Below are 20,562 nucleotides of genomic sequence, written 5' to 3' on the forward strand. Positions count from 1 at the left end.
CACTCCTCCCCAAACCTAACACCATCCTCCTATCATTCCTGGGTCTCCTCACACAGACTATTACTCCCACTCCATGTATCACATCTCATGTCTACTTAGGCCAGAGGCCTTTGCTCTTTCTCCTAGTCCAAGGGCACCTATAAAGTGTGGTTGATCATCAGAAGAGGGTTGGAGCAGTTCCACTAATCCCACTCTGCCTCTGTGCTTATTCTCTCCTGCCCTTCTAGACTCTAGCCATGAGCTCTTTCTAGAACTAACCTGAGGAATGACCACATCAGCCAGTGCCTTGGAGAGTCGCAACAGCTCTGCTGTCCCCTGGAGCCCCAGGCTCCCATTGTGCTGCACATCATACTTGACACAATCATAAATGTCAGGAATTTTGCTGATATCGAAGCGTCCACTTTTCTGCCGAAAGTCACGTTCCAGCTTGCTCCAGCGCTGCAGCATCAACTCCAGAGTCTCACTGTGATACAACTGCAGGTCTGAAGGTAACAGGGAATAGTCATATTAGGCAAAGAGCTGTAAAATGAGCTAAGGACCATGATTTTGGCCACCATGACTACCCTGGAGGGCAAACAGATTCCAAATATGCAGGATCCAAGAGGGAAGATAAGGTTCCTCTGGACACTCAGAGGAAGAGGCAACAAAACCATGACAATATCCTGGGGGAGAGAAGGCAGTGCTCTTACCCACCTGCCGACTTGGGGTCTTGCATCCGTTCCCGGATCTGGTGTGTGAGATTCTCAATCAGGCCAAATACCTGGTTACAGATCTCCACAGGATTCTGAATTATGGCCATTGAGTTGAGCAATGAGAGGCTGCCGGTAGGGGCCAGCTGGGGGAAACAAAAAGAGAGAGTATCATGGGCTCAGGGCCTCTCACCAGATCCCTGGGTCTGGATAAAAACAAAGCAAATACTTGTTAACAGCTCCCTATGATGGAGATCTATTCTTATATCTATTGATATCTATAGTGGCAGCTAGGTGGCGCAATGGATAAAGCACTGGCCTTGGATTCAGGAGGATCTGAGTTCAAATCCAGCCTCAGACACTTCACACTTACTAGCTGTGTGACCCTGGGCAAGTCACTTAACCCTCACTGCCCTGCAAAAACAACCCCCCCCCAAAAAAAAGATGTAAATGAGCCCTACAATGGTATGGAGATTTATACAACTAAGAATCTGCCATGTCCAACTTATAGTAAATAGTGCAGGATGGAAAAAGTAATAAAGGGTCTGCTTGACCAGATACAAGAGTACAGAGAAGCAGGTGGGGCCTCATTACATCCTGACCAAGAGAAGAGGAAGTAGAATAACCCCTCCTTACACCAACCCAGAAAAAGTATCCAGCTATCCAGTCCATTCAAGTTCCTCAAAGAGTAACAAAAACAGGAATAGTAAGGGGAAATGGAGAGGTGTTGTTCAACTTCAATTTGGCAAATGGTCTCCTTCTTACCAAAGCCTAGGCTAACCCTGGAAATCAGACTATCTCTGGGACAGAGAGACTCTAACCTAGCCTTCAACTTCAGAATGAGACTTAGGGAACTCCTTTAACAGGCTGGGTTTGGAACAGCTCCTTACATTCAACACCAAGGCAAAGCGGGCCTTCTGCCTTGGTTCCAATCTATGATACAAATATAATCTGAGTCCATCAGAATGGGTTTCAAGACCCTGAGGCATCCATGGTCATGAAGCAGGGCCACTGGGGAAGGGGGCAGGGGGGCAGCATCTTGAGGAATCACTAGGACTCCACAAATACCAAAAAATGAGGACAAGACACCTAACCATCTAAATGCAGTTACTAAGTGATTACCAGAAAGGGGTGTGGACAGTATTATTTATGGGATCCTGAATGAGATACTTGGAGGACAGGGCACAAGGGAGCTCAGACCTGCTCATAATCTCCAGGGCCAAAGGGTGTATCCTGTTGTAGAATGTGATGTAGTCGTGCCTTTACACGGTGTTGGCAGCTGCTCAAAGAGTCACCATCACTGTCCAGAAGCCCATTCATGTTGGCACTCTTCACCATTTGTACCAGGATAGGTGTCAGCTCCCCTTCCAGTGCCAGTAATCCCTATGACAGGAGCCATGGGGAGTGGGAGTGTTGTTAACCCCTCTCTGGGCCAGCAGCCCTGCTGGTGGAGGGGTGGAATGGGCCTAAGGGACTATGGAGAAGACACAGAGCTGGCTTGGTGGGGGCAGGAGTGCCCCTACCTCCCACCTCCTATTCCCAGAAGAGCAGAAAGGGGTCAGATACAGTCATCCAGCCACCAACCTATCCTTCTGAGATAAGCACCCCAAATTCCTGCACTTCATTAACCCTCCATCTAAATTAGCAGCTTTCCAAACTGCCAATGTCCATGACTCTGGGGTTAGGGTGGACACCTTGGCAAAGGCTGCAGCCGTCATCTGTACACGACCCTCATCTGAAGCATAGATCTTGAGGTCATGGCGGTAAGTGCTATGGAGACGTAGAAGCCCACAACCAGGGAAGCCAGCATAGTCCCCTGGGAGTGAAGAGGACCACAAATAGACATCTGTCAGGATCCTATGGCAGGGAAGAGGGAATTTATTCCTCCCCCCTTCAACTTTTCCTTGCCACAGTGATTTTGTTTTCTTTATTCCCCCCACTCATCCCATATTTATCTTGTTCCAAATCCACCAAACATTTACTCCTTAACACACTCACCCTGGCCCCCCGGGTACATGCAGCGAAAAGCTCGTCCCAGCTCCTCAGCCTGGACCCGGCCAGCAGGCGTCAGCTCTCCACCCCACTTTAACACAAGCAGCAGAGATGGGGCCTGGGTCTCGGGCTGTTGATCTAAGGGTAGTAGAAAGCAGTGAACTGAGCCTGGGTAACCTTCTAGGAACATCTAAGCAGTACAGAGTAGAGGTCTGGATGTTAGCCTCAACAATTCTGAGAGGTAAAAGGCTGGGGGATGAAACTAGAAAAGCAGGAAGGAGGTAGGGCAAAGAATGGGTGTTCTATGGGTCTAGGGGGCTAGAGAATTAGAGAGCTAGAGTGGGTTGTCTCTCTCACCTTGCTCCTCATTAGAGACCCTGGTTCCATGGGGGTAGTAAGTCAGCTGTACCTTCCTATTGATGCCTGAGAAGTGACCATACCTGCCAAGAACAGAGTCCACCATCCATCCCAATCCCAGAACACAGACTCCATGAGTGACAGCCCACATCAAGCTCCCTTATCCTCATCCCCTCCTTACATCTCCAACACAGTCTTCAGTTGTTCCAGCTTTTCTGTCTTCTCTTCAATTTCGCCACCAGGATCCTTTTCCAGCTCTCCCAACAACAGCCGAGTGATGTCCAGCACCTCCTGAGGAGGGGGATATTGGGATGTGTTCACAGCTCTTGGCCAGTCACCCATCCATCTTCAGATCACTTTACATTTTCCCAGCCAGATTTCCCCATCTCATCTCCCTTCCTCCTATAGTGACTCTCCTCCTCAACCAGGTTACCCACCTGCAGCTGCTCTGGCCTTTTCAGTTTCAGTTTCCCAGTTTTGTAGCCACCATGTTTCTCAAACAGCGCAAAGAACCTGGGAATGGGAGAGTGAAGGAAAACAAGTGGAAGAGTCAAGAACTGTGGGAACAATCTCCATTGGTCTTCCCCTTTCTTCTCTTGGTATATGGGCCCTCCCCTTGCCTGGGGTGTGTAACTTCCATCTTCATCTTCTGTTTGGGAGTTCGATCCCCATGACGGATGATGGCAATGACACAGCGGAGTTCCATCCTGGGAAGAAGACGCATGTTAGAACAACCTCAGTCAGCAAACCTCTTCATGAGTGCCTGGGAGGAAAAAGGGCACTGTCTGCAATAAGAATGGGGGTATAGCTAAGGAAACAGCCTGAAAGGGATCCCCTTGTCAGTCTAAGAAGAAGTGGTAGGTGCTTATCAGTCAGTCCTAGGAATTCCAAGCCCTGGATATCTCGGTGGACAAATGACCACAGCTTCTCCCTCTCTCTTACATGGTACCAGATGTAGTGGGGACAATGGGAATGTCTTCAGCCTCTGTGGGAATGGACCATGGAATCTGAAACTGGGGGGCAAGCTCCCGCATTATGGTATTCCTAAAAAGAAGAAAATATAGAAAAGTAACAGAACAACCTTCCTCATAATGGTACAAAACAAAACTGCAAAAGAGAAGATCTCTGTTAAAGAGGAGAAAAAAGGGTAACCCCAACTCCCAGACTGGCTTCCCCACACTCAAAACAATGTCTTCCATACCCCAAGATCTTGGCACAGTCATCATAGTATTTCATTGAGTTCTTGACAAAGCTGAAGCCATTGACATCACAGACAAAGGAGTGACCATTGGCACGGAGAAGGTCAAACCCACAGACTGTTTGCTGTGGGAGAATAAGGTGAAGGATAAAACCATGCTGGAGGAATAACTTCTTCCCAAATTCCTCGTGCCTGTTCCCCTTTCCCTTCATCCCATTTATCCTATATTCCCCCATACCACCAACACCATCCCATCACCTTTGATTTTCCTCTACCTTGAAAGCAACACAAACTTTCCTGGCCACTAGTTTCTCCATGGCAGTCAGCATGACTGGGTATCGAATCTCCTTCCCTTCGCTGTCCCTTTCCACCTTTCCATCTAATGCTGGAGACTTTCGGGCTTCAGCATGGGCATAATCAGGCCCCACTGTATACACCTACAAAAATATATTATTCCTGAGACAATCCATGTCACACAGTTCCCTCAGACCAATCATGACATATGTACTTGAAGAGATTACAGAGAAAAAATCATTTTAAAAGGAGAGACTTTGGGCATCGTGTTCAGGCTTGGATTAAGAATAAAGATCTGAGGGGGTGGCTAGGTGGCACAGTGGATAGAGCACCGGCCCTGGAGTCAGGAGTACCTGAGTTCAAATCCGGCCTCAGACACTTAACACTTACTAGCTGTGTGACCCTGGGCAAGTCACTTAACCCCAATTGCCTCACAAAAAAACAAAACAAAACAAAAAAACAAAACAAAACAAAAAAAAAGAATAAAGATCTGAGTCTAAGAAAATCAACATTTATCCAATTAAGGCTATAGAGGCATAAGTATGAGGACTGCTCTACCAGTACCCCAATATTATCCTCTACTTTCTATTTTACACCACCCCCCACTTTAGTATATCAAATGCCTTCACAGCCCTATTTTACAAATGTCAAAAATGCCTCAATCCCTGTATCTTCACTCCTTACCTTGTAATTTCAGTACATTACCAAATTCACTCTTAGCTTTTATCCTGTAAGTCCCCTTCTTATACTTCCAACTCCCCCACTCCCCAATGATAACATCTTAACTGGGTGACCTTGGGTAATTCATTTAACTTCTCAGAGCTTTATTTTCCTCATATATAAAGGGAAGGAAACGGAGCTCTAAAATGAAAGGACTAGACGTCATGGCCTCCGAGGTCCCTTCTGCCTCCAAAATGATCTAATTTGTGTAATCTCTATAACCATGGCCCCTTCCCTCCCCTGCAACCTTGACATCAGTGCCATCTGTGGGCATGAATTCCTCATAGATGTAAGATCCAGTCTTTCGGACACTGCTCTCAGGGGAGTAGACACTGCTTCGGCTGCCAATCTATGGAAAGGGAAGGGATTAAAAAATATGTGGTTCCATCCTCCCTCACCATTTGGTCCTGAATCCTTCAGCTTTTACCCCACAATTCCATCCCTATCCTTCCATCTCTCTGTCCCTCCCCATATCCCTGACTGCCCCCACACCTTACGAAAGAGGCGCTGGCTCCCCCCACCAGCTGTGCTGGGATAGTAGATGTAGACGTTGTGATCCTCAGCACTCACTGGCTTCTCCACAAATGGTTTGGGAAACACAGCTCCATTCACCTCCACCTGGTCCTCACCCTCTATCAGGTTGCACTCTGAGAGGTAGAATATGGTCAGTTCTGGGGGCCTTGGGCACACCTCTTCTACCACTGGAATCCCCCAGCGTCTCAGCCTCTGCAACCCTCAAATCCACAAGCCCTGAATCCTAAGAACCACCCCAGAGGCCCTATCCCGAGGCCCCCAACCCTCCCATCTATACAACAACCAAAGCCCTTCTTAACCAGTAATAACAGTAATAACATCTGAAGGGCACTGAGCTAGGTTGAAGCCCAGGGGGCAGGACAAAGGATGGGGCTGGCTACTCACCCTCTGGCCGGGCAGGGTCACGATTAAGCACAGCATATCGAGGCAGATCAATACCCTCCTCTTGCAGGATTCGATATACTTCCCGCCTGCAACCCCAAAACTATTAGCTAAAAGAAGCATGAGGAGGAAGGGCAAGGCAGGGTGGGGTGGGGTGAAGATGAGGGTATTGGAGCACAATGTGAGACAGAAGCAAGTTTTTGGTTTTACTCTTCCCCTAAATAGGCTCCCAAAATACCAGAGGCTTAGTCTGTGGGCAACAAGGAAGGAAGACCCAGTCCCAGATATCTGACTGGACAGGAAGAAGCCATACCTGTCCTGGATATAATACTGCATTGTCAGATCATTGATGAGGAAGGGATTTCGAAGCTTAGCATAAGCAACAGCTTTGTCCAGCGGGAAGCCTAACAGAAAAGCAGAATCCAAGATACAAACACTATAATAATGAGGCTGAACCCCACTGAACCCCTCCACATACTAATCCCACCACAACACCTCACTCATTTGCCAAAGATCCAAAAGATCCTTTGGAATTACTTCTAGAAGGCCAAACCTTCTGACGGTTCTAGAAGCTGTGGAACCGTCCTAAGATCTCAAAAATGGCTTTTTTATTCAAATGTGTCAGAGGAAATAAGCACTCTCAATGGGATGAAACAGTGAAGAGCAAATCTAAACCCCACAATTCCCAATCCCATTCTACTCTCTATTCTCCCCGAGGTAGTCATTCACCTTTGGAGTGGAAAGAGATGAGGCAGTGGCAAGGTGGCCAGTTCTCCACAGGCTCGTTGAGGATAACATCCTCACCCAGAATAATCACAGTTAGGTAGTCAAAGCGGCCATAGTCGTTCTAGGATCTGGGTCATTGGTTTGGACTTGGACCTTCTTGGTCATGGCACAAATGCCAACGATAATCTGCGCTCGGAGGGGCTACAGTGTGGAAGATGTTGTCAGAAAAACCCTCCTTACCAGGTGGTAGGAATTCCTAGGGACACAAAGCCTCCCCCTTTTGTCAAGACAGACTCCCCTTATAGAAGCTACAGGACAAGCTGAACCTAGGGAGCAGTGCTCTATCCATTGGGGTAGCCCCTCTTCTTCCCACCCCCAAGACAAATTTAGGGACTCCTGCTGTCCAAAGAATATGTCTTGGGGCCAGCTAGGTGGCGCAGAGGCTACAGCACCGGCCTTGGAGTCAGGAGGACCTGAGCTCAAATCCAGCCTCAGACACTTGACACTTACTAGCTGTGTGACCCTGGGCAAGTCACTTAACCCCAATTGCCTCACCAAAAAACAAAACAAAACAACCCCAAAGAATAATGTCTTTTCCATAAGAGCACAGAGGGTATTTTTGTGACCAGGCATCAGGTTACTCAGATACCCAGCAACCCCTGGATTCTAACTGTTCACTGGAGTTCACTGGAGGAAAGGTTCTACAATGGAGCGATTTATTACTCTGCTATCTCTCTCTCTTTTTTTTTTTTTTTGGTGAGGCAATTGGGGTTAAGTGACTTGCCCAGGGTCACACAGCTAGTAAGTGTCAAGTGTTTAAAGCCGCATTTGAACCCAGGTCCTCCTGACTCCAGGACCGGTACTCTATCCACTGCGCCACCTAGCTGCCCCAACTCTGCCATCTCTTAAATCATGAAAGAGCCAGGTGCCAATAGAAGGCGGGTAGACCAGACCTTTGTAGAGGGTGAAGTAGTCACCACTAAATGCTGCCCTTAGTAATAGTGGCTCTACTATTATTTTATTCTTCATGTACTTACCACTTCATCTTCCTCATCTTCGAGGAGCTCACTCTCACTCTCTTCCATGCTCATGCCTGCTCCCTGGGTGCCCAGCCCCTCATCCCCAGCTCCAACAAAGAAGCGGGGCGTGGCACTCTCAATCTCACTGGCCGTCAATGACCACATTCCCACCAGGAGACCCACTCATCCCGATCTGCAGGAGACAGCACTCCATTAGCTCCCGTGGTGCATAGAGGACAAGAATATTGGAAAAGGAACTGCATGGGGCACTAGGGAAAGTAGGGAAACAAGACTGAGATTACACTGAGACTATAGCAATCGGGAACAACAGATGCAAAATGATGAGATGTAGGAATGGAAGAAGAGGCCAGGTGAAAGAAATTGAGATAATTAAAGGTAAGAAGAGTAGACAAAAGGGGGAATAGCCAAAGGTTATCCCAGGAATTAAACTATTACCGGAGTCAGGGAGTTAACCCTTATGGTATTGACATTTCTTCAGTTCTTCCAGTGGAAAAGTGTATTCATAAGAAGGGCTGCTTTGAGGGGTAGTGGAATGGGGGAGGGGTTATTTGCTGAGAGAGGGCTGACATTCTAGACTTAGAACTCAATTTGGAACTTTCGTAGTCCTCCTCTCTCACTCTCCAGTGCTAAGCTTAGGAACCTTAACAAAAGCCTGAGAAGCAAAGGACCCCTTACATTTTCAAATGTGTTTACAGAAGAGAAAGATACCCTTATTTAAGGTCTAGAAAAAGGGTAAACAAGGTAACAAAACCAGGTTAAAGACAGGTGCGGTCTTAATCATGGGAAATGACTTCTTGAGATCAGGAAAGAATAACCACAGGCTGGTGCTCTGAAATCTTAGAGCAAGAGTTCTTAATCTGAGGTCCATGGACAGATTTTAGGAGGTACATAAACTTGGATGGGAAAAATAACATCTATATATTCACTAATGTCTAATTGAAGTTTAGCATTTACTTCAATTATAAATGTAAAAAACCTTTATTCTGAGAAGGGGTCCATAGGTTTCACCAGACAAAGGAGTCTATGACACAAAAAATGGTTAGGAACCCTTGCCTTAGAGGACGTCAAGGAGGGAAGAATAGAAAGTGTCCACAGCAATGATAAGAATGGACTTGCTATGAAGGAGGCTTGTGTGAAAGAACAGGCATAAACTTTGATTACAGTAAGATAATTCCTTGATGTATCTTTTCAAGAAGCTGGGATTAGTATATCCCTGCCAAGGCCTTTCCATTACCTTTCCCATTCTCTCCTCACTCCTCCTCCCCCCCAATATATGATGGTAACAAAGATAGAAACCTCAGACTCTGCTCCAGGCCTAAAGGGCAGCCTCATTCACTTTGGACTGAATCACAGTAGAAAAAGCAAAGCAGTCTCCTCTCTAGGGACTTCTGCTTTGGATTGGGAATGGGGGGCAGGGGATAGGGGTGGCAGGACATGGGGAGGAGGTGAAGGAGCAGGAAAAAACCTTGAGATGAAAGCAAAACTGGGACTAGCGGTAAGCCACGCTAAAAATATATTGAGAACCAACAAGGAAGGTACTTTTAATATTGATTTTTATAAATGACACTTCTTTTTTGCCAGAAATTCCCACTCTCCATGGCACATAAGTATTTATTTTGTGATAAGATGCACTGTTACAATGAAGGTCTCAAAGCCTCCCATAGAAAGTGGGAGGAGGAGGGAAAAGGGTTTGAGAGTGAAAGGGGAAGTAAGGGGGTAAGGGATAGTGTTAGGAGGAAGGGAGGTGGTGAAGGGGGGAGGGGAGTAGATGGAAGGAACGACGGAGGGTAGGGAGAATGAAAAGTAGAGAGGGGGGGTAGTCAAAAATGAGAAAAGTAACATTTTCGAAACCATGCTATAAGCACCCAAATGCCTTCTCCCGGTCCTGAATCAAAAGCATTTCAGGAACCCTCTTAATAGAATTTAGGGCTTGCATCGCAACAGTTCCTAGTTAGAACATTTCGTGGAGGTTTTCGGGATGAGGAGAACGAGTTTAAGGTCCAGGTAGAATTCTCCCCGCCCCCAAAACAAGAAGCATCCCACGTCTTCCAACAATCTTTAAAACCCCCAAGAAGGATTCCGCCCCCCTTCCCAACCCCAGATCCTTGCGGGTCTCCTGAAGGCTCCTCAAACTCCCAGGCCCTTCTCTTCCTCTCCTTAACCCGTCCCCCCACCCCCACCCCCCCGCCCAGTTCCAGAGAAATATGCTGTGATTTGCTCCCGCAGGCGATACACACTAACCCCGGACAATGACCCTCGGATGACCCCGTCCCCTGAGGACTCCCCTCCTCTTCAGGTAGCTCTCCCCCTCCCCCCACCGCCCCCGACATTGACCGTCACCCCCCTCCCCCCGCCCGCCCGGGTCACACAGCCTACGCTGACACGGACGGGTCTCCCCGGAGCCCCTTTCCAACCCCGGAGCTCGCACCTACTGACCGCGACCCCCAGCCCAGGCGGCCCGGGACTTGCGACCCCCTCAGACACCGCCCCCGACCCCGGCCCCCAGCCACTCCCCCATTGCCGGGGCCCTCACTCACCCGCCTCTCTCCGCCGGCGCAGCCGAACCTGCCGGCAGCGGGCACCTGACAGGGACCCAATCAAAGTGCGACTTCCCCTCCCCCGCGCCGCCAATCAGATGCGGGCGCGCTCCGGGGAGAGCGTCAGGCTGCGTTGGCCGGTGCTCTCGGAGGAAGCTCGCCCCCTGGTGTTAGAATGGGGGAAAGCGCAGGGTAGCGCTCTGCTTTTGCCGGTCACAGCTACCTTAAATCCTTTTCTTTGCATCTCCTCGCATCCTGCAACTCTTAACCCCGGGATTTAAAGACAAAGCCAGAGAGCCAGATAGAGACTGACTAACTGGCAGACGGACATTTAAAGGAGATCGGGGAGAGGAAAAAAACAACAAATGGAGTTTTGTATCCCCTAAAGGGCAAAGGCCACATCTTCCACTGTTTTGTAACTTATAGTTCAGTTTGAAGTCCTGTACATTGCACACATGAATACAGAATAAATTTTACAAATAAAATAAGTCACAGAGTGAGAGAGAATATAGAGACAGGAGAGCACCAAAATGAAGCAAAGACAGAAATAGCACAAAAAGACAAAAAGATAGAAGTGTCAACAATCAACTATTAAGCAACTTCTACATACCAAGCACTGTGCGAATATCAGGGAATACAAAGACCAAAATGAAACATACTTCCTTTGGTAGTACATAAGTATACATATCGACAAAAAAAAAAAATTCAAGATGTTTTTCTTTGCGAAGAGAAGGCAGCTACTGAACTGAGCTTTGAAAGGAAACTAGGGATTCTAAGCAGCAGAAGTAAAGAGGGGGTGCAATCTAAGCATGGTTGACAGCAGTTGCAAAGACATGGAGATAGGAAATGGAATGAATGTTTTTATGTGATGAACAGCAAGAAGTCCACTTTTGCTAGAATGAAGAGAGAGTAAAGCTTTAAAAGGTGCTAGTTGTGAAGGCTTTTAAATATCAAACAGAGGAGTTCATAAGTAACCACTGGAGTTTATTAATCAGGAGAGTAATATGGTCAGGTTTTTGCTTTAAGAAAATCACTTTGACATTTGTATAGCAGATTGGTTTGGGGAAGGATTTGAGTCAGGGAGACCAATAGCTTGTTGTTTATTCTTTTTTGATTGTTTGTTTTTGGTGGGGAAATGAAGGTTAAATGACTTGCCCAGGGTCACACAGCTAGTAAATGTCAAGTGTCTGAGTCTGGATTTGAACTCAGGTCCTCCTGAATCCAGGGCCGGTACTTTATCACTGCGCCACCTAGCTGCCCCTCAGTTGTTTATTCTTGTCAACTCTTAGTAACCCCGTTTGGAGCAAAAATTCTGGGGTGGTCTGCCATTTCCTTTTCCAGCTCATTTTACAAATGAGGAAACGGAGGCAAACAGGGTTAAGTGACTTGCACAGGGTTACACAGCTACAGTGAGTGTCTGAGTCCAAATTTGAACTCAGGAAAACAAGTCTTCCTGACTCTTCCTGACTGTGCCCCAGACAATTGCAATAGTACTGGTAAGAGGTAATAAGGACTTAAACTAAAGTGACCTTGTGAGTAGAAAGAAGGGTACAAATGCAAGTCAACTGATTGTTAAATGTTCCACGTGAGCATTTATCCCTTTGAAATCCTTCAATTTCCACACATCAAGGCTTGATTTATTGTTTTGTTGATTGTCTAGACATTTAAGATTGTCTAAACACTTAAGGAAGCATTTCTAATGTAGATTGAACTTAAAAGTATGAGTGAATATATTATTTCTGGCCCCCTTCCTGCCCAGTTGTCAAATATTTACCAGCACCTCTGTATTGCTCTATAAACATTACTTGAGCTCTGCAGAGAAGTAGCAGTAGAAGGCTCAAAATGAAGTCATCAGACTAGAGGTGTGGTAACTGTAGGTTAATAATGATAACAATATTATTATTATTATTATTATTTTGGGTGGGGCAATGAAGGTTAAATGACTTGCCCAGGGTCACACAGCTAGTAAGTGTCAAGTGTCTGAGGCAGGATTTGAACTCAGGTACTCCTGACTCCAGGGCCACCTAGCTGCCCCTATTATTATTATTATTGACATTGATATTTACATCTATTATTTCACTTGAGCCCACCCCAAGATGAAAGAAATGTCTTGGAGGTAGATTTAATAAGACTTGACAGCTAATTCATAATTTAGAGTGAGGAAGAGCAATAAATAGAGGGTGATTCCAAGATTGTGAAACTGGATAACTAAAAAGATGGTGGGTCCCTTGACAGAAAAAGAAAAGTTTAGAAGAGGGGAAAATTTGAGGAAAATATGATTTCGGCTTTGGACATGTTGATTTTGATATACCTATGGGCATATAGGTGGAAATGTCTAGCAAGTAGCCCATAATTTCATACTGGAGCTCAGGGGAGAGACCAAAACTGCATATATATGGGGGCAGCTAGGTGGCACAGTGGATAAAACACTGGCCTTGGATTCAGGAGGACCTGCGTTCAAATCCAGCCTCAGACACTTGACACTTACTGTGTGACCCAGGGCAAGTCACTTAACCCTCATTGCCCCGCCCCCCAAAAAACCAAACTGCATATATACATAGGACGGGGACACTACAGAGAAAATTAATGCAAGTTGAAGACCAGAGGTAGAGAGGTGTCTAGGTGGAAAGGTTTTTAGAGAGAAAAAACACCAACTTTTCTCCTACTTCACTCTTGCTGATCTCTATCAGCCCATTTTCTATTGGAAGTCTCCATAAGGGCAACCCTGCCCCTACCACCACCACCCCACCCCACCACTGCCCCATTTTTGGCTTCTCCTTTCTTCTAGAACACCTGGGGAGTTGATTTCTTCCTCAGAAGGTGTTAGATTGGGGCAGCTAGGTGGTGCAGTGGATACGGCACTGGCCCTGGATTGAGGAGGACCTGAGTTCAAATTTGGCCTCAAACACTTGACACTTACTAGCTGTGTGACCTTGGACAAGTCACTTAACCCTCATTGCCCCCCCCCCCCAAAGGAGTTGTTAGATCCCTGACACTTTACTACACCATTTTTACCAGACTCCACACTATGCTGACCTAAAGGCCTAAAGAAAGATGGCAAGGAGTCTATGGGCTGAACCTATAGACATTCTAGGCACTTTCCCTTCAATCTCTTCATTGATGTAAACACCCCTCTGACTGCATATTGTGTTTTCATCCTTATAATTACATCCCCTTGACCATATATTCTCCAAATGGAGTAATTATCCTAATTTGAGTAACTACCCTGTTAATCTAGGTAATTTCTCAGCTCCCCAGGCAAGTCCCTACCTTCCCACACAAGTAGCACTTTCCCAATTTTACTTTCACCCCCTAATTTTCATTACTACCCACACCTCTGACGCAAAACTCTCTTCCTACACCTGATTAACTCCTCCCTCCCTTACCTGAGCAATTATATTCACTTCCAATGAAACTTTATTCCTTCTCCCCTTTTATCTGAATTACAATCCCACAAGCACAAGTAATATTCATCCTTTTCAGAGGATTTGACTTCATTCACATTTTAGCAATTACTGCACCTCCCGAAGAATTGTTAAGATCTGGAGAGAGGCAATTGTCTACTCTGAGAGGAATTTTGCCCAGTGTGGTGAGGAAGAACAATAGGATCCCGAAGAGAATGAAAGTGGTAAGATTTTAGCACTAGATAGAAAGCTATATGGAGTGGGAACTCCTCTTTCTTAATTTATCATCCCCAAAGATTTTCCACACAGACTTGCAGAGGTGTCTGGTAAAGAAAAGAAATCACTGAACTACTTCTCTTGCTAATCTGCCCCACCCTTCCCTTTCTTACCCTCCTCCCTTTCAGTTTCTCTCCCTTTTTCCTGATGCAACAGGCTAGGTTTAAAGGTCAAGACACACCTGGGGCACACCTATAACTCCTGGGACCAAGCAGTTATTCATTCAATGTCACTCAAGGGAAGAGGGAGGAGAAAGTGGGGGTTGGATGACGGTGTGTTGAAGGAGGACCAGATCCTCCAATGACCCCATGCCCTTGTGCCTGAGTAGACCTTAAAAGCTGGATTAATTAGCATTAAAGATCCAAGAGAGGAAACGATTATATTGGGTTGAAATGCCAAGAGCTTTGTGCCTGGCAGTCCGATCCCCATATACCCAATCTCCTAACCAACACCCCTACTCTTTACTCCACCCTTCATTCGCTCCCCTCCAGCCCAGAGACTGGGGAGAAGGAAGAGCCGAGAGAGGAAGAGAATTCCCTTACAAACCAACTTCCACACTCCACAAAGTCAGACAGAGAAGCTGACCAGAAGCCTGTGACTTCAGCCAGGTGATCAGGTCCAGGGTTGAGAAAATGGAAAAATGGGGAGGCAGTAGGGTGGAGGGAAAGATGGGCTGAGTTCTGGGGACTGGGGGATTCTGGGAGACCAGAGCACCAGTTTTGAACCATGGGGCAGGTGCTTGGGTGCACGGTGTAAGTGGAGTCAGGAGTTGAATCCCCTTTCCCATGGGGTGAAAAAAGGCCCTTCCGAATTTCCTCTAACCTTGTGAAAAGCAAGCACAGGGCTGGTAGGCAGATACCTGAATCTTCTTCCTGTTTCTAAGGGTGACCTTGAACAAGTGGATGCCTCGCCCAGTCTCCACTTGCCTCTTTCTGTCTCTCTGTGTATCTATGTGACTGTTTGTTTGCATGAGTCTATGTAGACCTCAGTTTCTGACCCTTTGCTTCTGTCTTTGGTGTTTGAGTGGGTTTCCCCCCTTTTCTCTCGGTTTCTAAGGCGCCGCCTCTCCTAAGAGGGAGATGGTGGTAGGGCAGGCTCGGTAAAGAGGAAAAGTCGGGGGTGTCAGGCAATGTCACCCTTTCACACCCACGTCGTAGACTTCTCCGGTTACAAATTAAACTGGGCGTTCCAGGGACTGGCAGGTATCCGGGTGCCGCACCTCCCATGAGCGCTGTCCGCTGTTTGGTGCTGAAATTACGAAGAAGAGAGCCCCAGGATTGCTGTGGGCGTTCCTTAGACTGAGGGGCCCCTCCTTCTTCCCTCTCAATCGCCTGCTCCTAGATGACACAACAGCCCCCCCCCCCTCCATACTGTGGGGGTAGGGTAGAAGGCGGGGCCTCTGTGAAATCTTCCCCTAGGGACTGCGGCTCCAGCCTCCCCCCCCCCACCCTTTCTGTCCCGCATACCCCTCTAGCTCACTGCGCTTCTCCACGCAGCTCGAGTGCCAGCCTCTGCTCTGGCTCCAATTTCTATCGGGTCTCCAACCACTTCGCCTTCTGCTCCGGCATCGGTTCTGGCCCAGCTCCGGCCCCCTTCCAGCTCCAGATCTAGCTTTCGGCCTCTGGTTCGCTTTGGGCCGCAGCTCCAGCTCTAACTCCCAGATCGAGTACCCGGCACCCACGCCATGGCTAGTTCCTTCTCCCGATTACTCTCTGCCCGCCCGGGACTCAGGCTTCTTGCTGTGGCCGGCGCAGGGTCTCTGGCTGCTGGGTACCTGCTCCGCTCCGACCCACTACGAGCGGCTGGCGAGCGAAGAAGGCTGTACCCACCCAGGTATCAGCGCCTGAGGAATGGGGTGCCCAGGGCGGTGATGGGAAGATGAGGATGGAGATTGGGAACCAGGGTTCGAATAGGGACTATATTAACCTCGACACTGGATCAGGGAGACTGTCAACTGGAGGGTCAGGGATGGGAATGCTTGCTGGAGCCATGGGGCACATTCCTGGAGACCTGTTACCAAATGTCCCGCCCCCAAAGCCCCATACTGGCCTTGAGAGTTCTAGTCACTCTCGATCTGCTCAGGCAGGTTGGGGGCTCTCTGATCTGTTCCTACCATTTATAATAATCCTTTTGCCAAGCAGCCTCTGCTATCTCATTCAGATTCTTCTCTTCCCTGAGTCCTACTTTTGTATTCCTAGGAGAATGACACTGAGTAGATTTGGGGAAACTGAGCTGTCTAGTGTGTGTGCCTAAGGTTGTATATGAATGACGTAGGGAGGACAGGCCAGAAGGATCCCTAAAGCGATTACTACTGAACCTCTCTCTCTCTCTAATCCCTCTCTTCTCCACACTGCATATCTTCCCACTGTGGGGGGAGTGGGGGGTGGGAACAACAGGAGGTCATACACAGGATCTTAACTTTCTGGACAGATCCCAGAAAGGCTATGTTTGATTCCTGACCCATGTCTCCCCTATGATCACTTCTGTACCCCTCCTCAGTGCAGAGTATCCCGACCTTCGAAAACATAACAACTGCATGGCTAGTCACCTGACTCCAGCTGTTTATGCCCGGCTCTGCGACAAGACCACGCCCACAGGATGGACACTAGACCAGTGTATCCAGACTGGTGTGGACAATCCTGGTCACCCTTTCATCAAGACTGTGGGCATGGTAGCTGGAGATGAAGAAACATATGAGGTGGGTGGACCCCTTGAGCTTCTCCAAATGACCCTAATTCCTCTTTCCTAGCGATTTCCACTTCTTCCTCACAGTATTCTAGCTCTTTCTTTCCAGCGACTCCAAACATTCCCCTCTGACCCTGTATTCTCCTGTTCTCAAAGTTTCTGTCTCAATGAAATTAATCTAAGACTGAGTTCTGGGGGGAAAACAGGAAAATTTGTCTTTCCCCATTGGAGACCCTTCCTCCTATAATTTCCCCAGGTATTTGCTGAGCTTTTTGACCCCGTGATACAAGAAAGACATAATGGCTATGATCCTCGAACAATGAAGCATACCACAGACTTGGATGCCAGCAAGGTGAACGTTGAGTACCCAAACTCAGATTCTAAATCACTTAAGTTGTGCTATTCCTGTCTCACGAGCCCCCTGAATTTTTGCTGAGCCATTCCTGATTTTCCTAATTTCTTGACCTCCCTGACCTCATATGGGAATTTGGTCTCTGGATCCTCATCTTGATGTGGGGAGGGGAGCATCTTAAAGGAAAGCAAGTGCAGGAAGAACACAATAGTTCTTGTGATAAAGTAACAATGCCACATAGAGGTATGTTTTGAAGGAATGTCCGTATATGGAGAAATTACTTATGGGGTATCCTATATACATCTTATTTATTCATGCATATCCCTAGATTTTGTCCCACCCCCACCCCCAGAACCTCCTAGGTCCACCTACTATATCTTGCTTTGGTGTCCTTAACTAATCTTCCAAATCCTCTAGATTCGGGCTGGCCACTTTGATGAGCGGTACGTATTATCCTCAAGAGTCCGGACTGGCCGAAGCATCAGGGGACTCAGTCTACCCCCTGCCTGTACAAGGGCTGAGCGACGGGAGGTGGAACGAGTTGTAGTGGATGCACTGAGTGGCCTGCAGGGTGACTTGGCTGGACGATATTACCGGCTCAGTGAAATGACTGAAGCTGAGCAACAGCAGCTTATAGATGTGAGGGGCCCTATGGAGGAGTCCTGGGAGTGGGTGGGATGAAAAACAAGAGTTGGGAGAGGCAGAATGAGACGTGACTGTTGGAGCTGGGAGGGGCCCAGAGGTTAAAGTAATGGAGGACCTGCAAAGATATTCATACCATTCCCTTTAACTTCCCCCAGGACCATTTCCTATTTGACAAGCCTGTATCTCCCTTGCTGACAGCAGCAGGAATGGCCCGAGACTGGCCAGATGCTCGAGGGAATCTGGTATAGAATGTGCTTCTTATCTTCTTCAATCTTTTGTCCTCTATTCTTACATTTTTTCCATCACTCTTTACTCAACCCTCACCCTATTCCTGCCTCCTGATCCTATACCTCCACTCCCTCAGGCACAACAATGAAAAAAGCTTCTTGATCTGGGTGAATGAGGAGGATCACACACGGGTCATCTCAATGGAAAAGGGTGGCAACATGAAAAGAGTGTTCGAAAGATTCTGCCGGGGGCTCAAGGAGGTTGGAGGGGAATGGGCAAAGGAATTGGTTGGGAGGGCATTCAGAAGACAAAAATGTGAAGGGGAGTATGGGGGAGGGGAGCCGTGGGAGATCAGTGGTGGGAAGGGGTGAATGAGCTGAGTTATGATGACAAAGCCTTGTGGGGAAGGAATGAGTGAGAATGGGTAGAATTTGAGTCATGTCCCTAGTTTCAGCCCAATGGAAACCCATGGTTCTATAAAGGGAAAGGGGATGAGTGTGTTCATGATTATAGTGGAAAATATTCCATCTTCCCAGTTCTAATACGAGGTAAGCCTAGCTTCTAGGCCCTTTTATTCTTATCGTGGTTCCACATCCATGGCTTTAGTTAATGAGTGGGATGTTTGAAGTTCCATCTAGCTAAGTGATCATTAGGAGAGAAAGTCTTCAAAGTTCTTGAGAAGGAAGAAGTCACCAGTTCTATTTGGAACTGAGTTCCCAATCTAAGTTCTAACTTAGGTATCCCCCTATTACAGATTCAAGGTACATGTTTCCATATATCTAATTTTAGCTAAGAGTTTCAGGAGAAGGGAGAAGGGAATTCCTGTGTTCCAATTTCTAGCTGACCAGTCTACATAGCTTCTAGCAAGCATGAAGGAGCATTCCAAACTGGAAGGTTTTCCTGTGTCTTTAGTTCTGCTTAGTAACCTTCATATCAATGGGTTAGGGACCCTGCCTCTCTATTTCTAACTGAAAGAAATAGTTCTAACTGTGACACTAAGTGAGGGGCCTCCCCTATCCTAGGTTCTAGGTTCTAGTCCCTGAGGTATCTTTATCTTTAAAGTTCAAGCTAGAGAAAATGTTCCCATTTTCCCAATTCTAACTAGAGATTCCTGAATCCCTGTCATTTGCCCTAAAGAGGATCCATGTGCCCATGGTTTTAGCTAAGGGGGTCTATGTGTCTCAGGTGGAACGTCTAATTCAAGAACGTGGCTGGGAATTCATGTGGAATGAGCGTTTGGGTTACATCCTGACTTGTCCTTCTAATTTGGGAACTGGACTTCGAGCAGGCGTGCATGTCAAACTGCCCCTGTTAAGCAAGGTGAAGGAGCTGAGGGAGGGGAAGAGTGAAATAGTGTTGGGGTAGGCACACGTTGGTGCCAAAGGGAAAGTGGGAGGATAATGGGAGAATTCTGAGTAAGGGGAAGAATTCTAACAGAACACTCAGCCACAGGCCCTGGAGAGCCTCCCTCCCTCTCTCCTGACTCTGTCTCCCATGCTTTGTTTCCCCTCTAGGACAGCCGATTCTCCAAGATCTTAGAGAACCTAAGGCTACAAAAACGTGGAACTGGTGGGGTGGACACAGCAGCCACAGGCAGCACTTTTGACATTTCCAACTTGGATCGGCTAGGCAAATCAGAGGTAAGAACCTGAAGGAAAGGATTTAGGTAACAGGGGTTAAGAGTGGTGGATCCTAAGAAGGATAGAAGAACAAGTCCAAGTGAAATCCAAAAAGATGGTGCAAGTCTGAGATGGAATTTGAGGTAGGGGAAGTCATTGGGAATGAAATGTTGGGGACTGTTGAGGTAAAGAGCAGGAAAGAAGCTCCAGGGAGTGTAGAAGACAAAAATCTGAGTCTTTTCCCAGAGTACATGTTAGGAGAGTCTCAAAACCAGTCAATGCCTTTCAGGTGGAGCTGGTGCAGCTTGTCATCGATGGGGTCAACTACCTGATTGACTGTGAGCGACGGCTAGAGAGAGGACAGGACATTCGTGTGCCTGCACCCATTGTCAACACCAAGAATTAGCTTTCCAACCACCCGTAGACCTTCATAAGCTCTCAGCCAATTGCTCAGCCAATACCCTCTCCTGCCAACTCTGAATTTGACCCCTGACCTAGTAAAACTCACTTGTTATGCTCTAGTTGTCTGTAATTTCTGGTGCTATGTAGAGTGACAGAAACTAATCACAGAAAAAGAAAGGAAAAGGTAAAAAAAAGGAAAAGATAGTAAGTTGGGGGCAGCTGGGTGGTGCAGTGGATAGCAAACCGGCCCTGGATTCAGGAAGACCTGAGTTCAAACCCGGCCTCAGACCTTTGACACTTACAAGCTGTGTGACCCTGGGCAAGTCACTTAACCCCAATTGCCTCACTAAAAAAACAAAACAAAACAAAACAAGAAAGATAGTAAGTTGGTGGAGGTGGACACAAGATCTTGGGGGCCAGGCCATGTTAAACCTCAAGTAGATGGGAAGTAGCAGCATTTTCCTTTTATAGTCCTTGATATAT

The 20,562-nt window shown here is 47.3% G+C and overlaps 2 protein-coding genes across 2 annotated transcripts in view; one reads left to right on the top strand and one right to left on the bottom strand.

Moving 5' to 3' along the window:
- PPIP5K1 (diphosphoinositol pentakisphosphate kinase 1) overlaps positions 1–10,524 on the bottom strand; it is a 41,156-nt gene extending 30,632 nt beyond the window's left edge. The window contains 21 exon segments of the mRNA XM_043981205.1: positions 259–482; positions 694–835; positions 1,890–2,072; positions 2,384–2,505; positions 2,688–2,819; positions 3,039–3,121; positions 3,220–3,329; positions 3,476–3,551; positions 3,659–3,745; positions 3,981–4,082; positions 4,240–4,361; positions 4,512–4,673; positions 5,498–5,599; positions 5,743–5,897; positions 6,169–6,254; positions 6,479–6,569; positions 6,895–7,000; positions 7,002–7,043; positions 7,045–7,092; positions 7,929–8,103; positions 10,469–10,524. Coding sequence (XP_043837140.1) covers positions 259–482; positions 694–835; positions 1,890–2,072; positions 2,384–2,505; positions 2,688–2,819; positions 3,039–3,121; positions 3,220–3,329; positions 3,476–3,551; positions 3,659–3,745; positions 3,981–4,082; positions 4,240–4,361; positions 4,512–4,673; positions 5,498–5,599; positions 5,743–5,897; positions 6,169–6,254; positions 6,479–6,569; positions 6,895–7,000; positions 7,002–7,043; positions 7,045–7,092; positions 7,929–8,075 — 2,322 coding nt within the window. The 5' untranslated portion in view covers positions 8,076–8,103; positions 10,469–10,524.
- A 4,081-nt stretch (positions 10,525–14,605) lies between these two features.
- Positions 14,606–20,198, top strand: CKMT1A (creatine kinase, mitochondrial 1A). Its single transcript, XM_043990185.1, is given in 11 exon segments — positions 14,606–14,756; positions 15,645–15,981; positions 16,648–16,846; positions 17,090–17,185; positions 17,603–17,824; positions 17,986–18,063; positions 18,065–18,072; positions 18,195–18,318; positions 19,244–19,378; positions 19,573–19,698; positions 19,967–20,198. Coding segments are annotated over 10 exon segments (1,254 nt in total). The 5' UTR covers positions 14,606–14,756; positions 15,645–15,832; the 3' UTR covers positions 20,084–20,198.
- Positions 20,199–20,562: the final 364 nt, after the last annotated feature.

The sequence above is a fragment of the Dromiciops gliroides genome, chromosome 2 (genome assembly GCF_019393635.1).
Source record: "Dromiciops gliroides isolate mDroGli1 chromosome 2, mDroGli1.pri, whole genome shotgun sequence".
Classification (NCBI taxonomy): domain Eukaryota; kingdom Metazoa; phylum Chordata; class Mammalia; order Microbiotheria; family Microbiotheriidae; genus Dromiciops; species Dromiciops gliroides.